Here is a 2,105-nt window from a genome sequence, read left to right as displayed (position 1 = left end):
AGAAGAGAATAATGGACGATCTCTTTGATGAGCAGATAAAAAAGGATGATTTGCTCTTTCTCCATGATGGTTGGCTTGTTGAGAATGATGCTGTTATTGCTAGGTCTACAAGAAAAAAGAAGAGGAAGCAAGAGGAATCAGTCTCTCCTAATTCTAGTGCTTGGAAAGGGATCATTGAAAAGCTTCAGAAGGCTCAGTCAAAGGATCAAGAGAAGAAGAAGAATCCATATGGAATTGGTTCCTCCTCACATTTAGACTCCTTAGGACTCCTAAGATTTTCTAGCTTGTTTTACTATTTCTGTCTTAAAGCTCTTGGAAGCTCTTTTGTATCCTTTCACTTATTTCGATGTGGGACTCAACTACTAGTAGGCAATGTATTTCCTGACTTTTGTAAGATTGATTAACAAAAGGGTGCACACTGGTACTAATTGTAACGTGGAGTAAGAAACTGCAGAGCACATGCTACTGCAATGTAATAAGAGCATTCATTTCAGACTGTTTCTAAAAACCAATAATGGAGAGAAATCCTTTCCAACTTGTGCTGAAGTTGGTTTTTTGTTGTGTAACATGCAGTCATATGGTCCACATGGTTTCACGAAAGAAACTACACGAACAAATTAGTCAATAATTCTATCAAAGAAAGTGATTAATTTAAAGTGTGGTCTTAGTACTTGGAATGGAGAAAGTAGGATTCAAATTTGCTTTCTACTTTTAAGCAATCGGCTTGTATAACATTCTAAGTATTATTATAACATTCTATCTCCTTTACATCTCCATTGGAAATGGTTCATTTTGACTTAAGACTGAGTACTCACGTCAACTATTATGTTTTTTTTTTTTTTAATAAGCAACTCTTGTATATAAGAAGAATGGAATACTAGGGGTATTCCAACCCTTTACAAGACACAGCACATACTGTCAAAAAAGATACAAATTCACAAGCACAAAAAAGGATTGTGAAACCAATCATAAAAACTACTCAATATTCTATCCCTAGAGTCAATTGCTAACCACCACCAAGACGAAAAGATAATCAACACGAACAGTTCATCAATGTCGACTACCGCATTGTTGAAAACAATATCATTACGGTACTTCCAAATTCCCCAACAAATTGTTAACCAGACAGCACCCGCCCTATTCCTGGCCATTTTTCCTGACATTTTCTCAATGCAAGAGAGCATATGACTGCAGCAATCGAGATTTGTGGGCATGTCTAATTCTAGCCATGAACATATCTTCCTCCACAACGGTTTCAAGGTGGCGCAACTCAGCATTAAGTGATTAATGTCCTCCTCTTCCAAATGACAGAAAACACATACGGCGTCCTGCTGCTGTAAGATAATACCTCGCTTACGGAGTTGTTTTCTTGTTGGCAGCCTATCCATCAGTAGCCTCCAGCCAAAGAATTTCACTTTAGAGGGAACGGTTGCCCCCCAAACGAATCCCAACCCAATCTTCCTATGTTCGGCCAGCTCAGAGCCCCTAGAATACAGATTCAGAATTTTGTAAAAGGATTTAACAGTGTACCTTTTTGATTTGTCGTAAGGCCAAATGATCGCGTCGTCCATGTTAAGCTCATGAGGAACGATGCCGTGCAAAAGAACACCCAATTCTGTCAGTTCGAGTGATGCTTCTCTCCCATATTCTTATTAATGAATATGTTCCAAACTTTACACCTAAACTGGAAAGCACGGTGGTGATGATGGTGGTGGTGGATGAGCAACATCGTCGGCGACACTACGTGCAATTTCCGTGGCTGCGACCAGGAACGGTGGAGCATGGATTTTTCTGGGAGCCTTGCACAGGACCTCGTTGTAGTGACTGTATTTCTACATTATTATACATCAATAACACTTGTTTCTCTAACGGTCTTATTGCCGTTATTTGTTGTGAACTCAATAGTATAATTATTGTCACAAGTACTAACATTTTGGTGTAGCAACTCATTATTTGTGATGTAGTGTATGAATATGATACTATGATGAAATGTTAATTATATTTATAGGTAGGATTAATGAGATGATAAAGTACGTTTGACTGAAAATAAATCTTGGGGATGAAACACTTGTGAAGTTTCCTTTCAATTGCTAAGAGTTGAATGA

The 2,105-nt window shown here is 38.2% G+C and overlaps 1 protein-coding gene across 1 annotated transcript; it reads right to left on the bottom strand.

Moving 5' to 3' along the window:
* Positions 1-935: 935 nt before the first annotated feature.
* On the bottom strand, positions 936-1,571 carry LOC131597176 (uncharacterized). The gene has a single exon (XM_058869886.1). The coding sequence runs from the start codon at positions 1,569-1,571 to the stop codon at positions 936-938; it is 636 nt and encodes a 211-aa protein (XP_058725869.1).
* Positions 1,572-2,105: the final 534 nt, after the last annotated feature.

Source organism: Vicia villosa, linkage group LG4 (assembly GCF_029867415.1).
Source record: "Vicia villosa cultivar HV-30 ecotype Madison, WI linkage group LG4, Vvil1.0, whole genome shotgun sequence".
Taxonomy (NCBI): domain Eukaryota; kingdom Viridiplantae; phylum Streptophyta; class Magnoliopsida; order Fabales; family Fabaceae; genus Vicia; species Vicia villosa.
Note: the sequence above shows the minus strand (reverse complement) of the source record. Positions and strands in the feature narration are given on the sequence as shown.

Excerpts from the sequence above, each read along its gene's own strand:
- LOC131597176 (XM_058869886.1), bottom strand. The coding sequence starts at position 1,571 with ATGGACGACGCGATCATTTGGCCTTACGACAAATCAAAAAGGTACACT.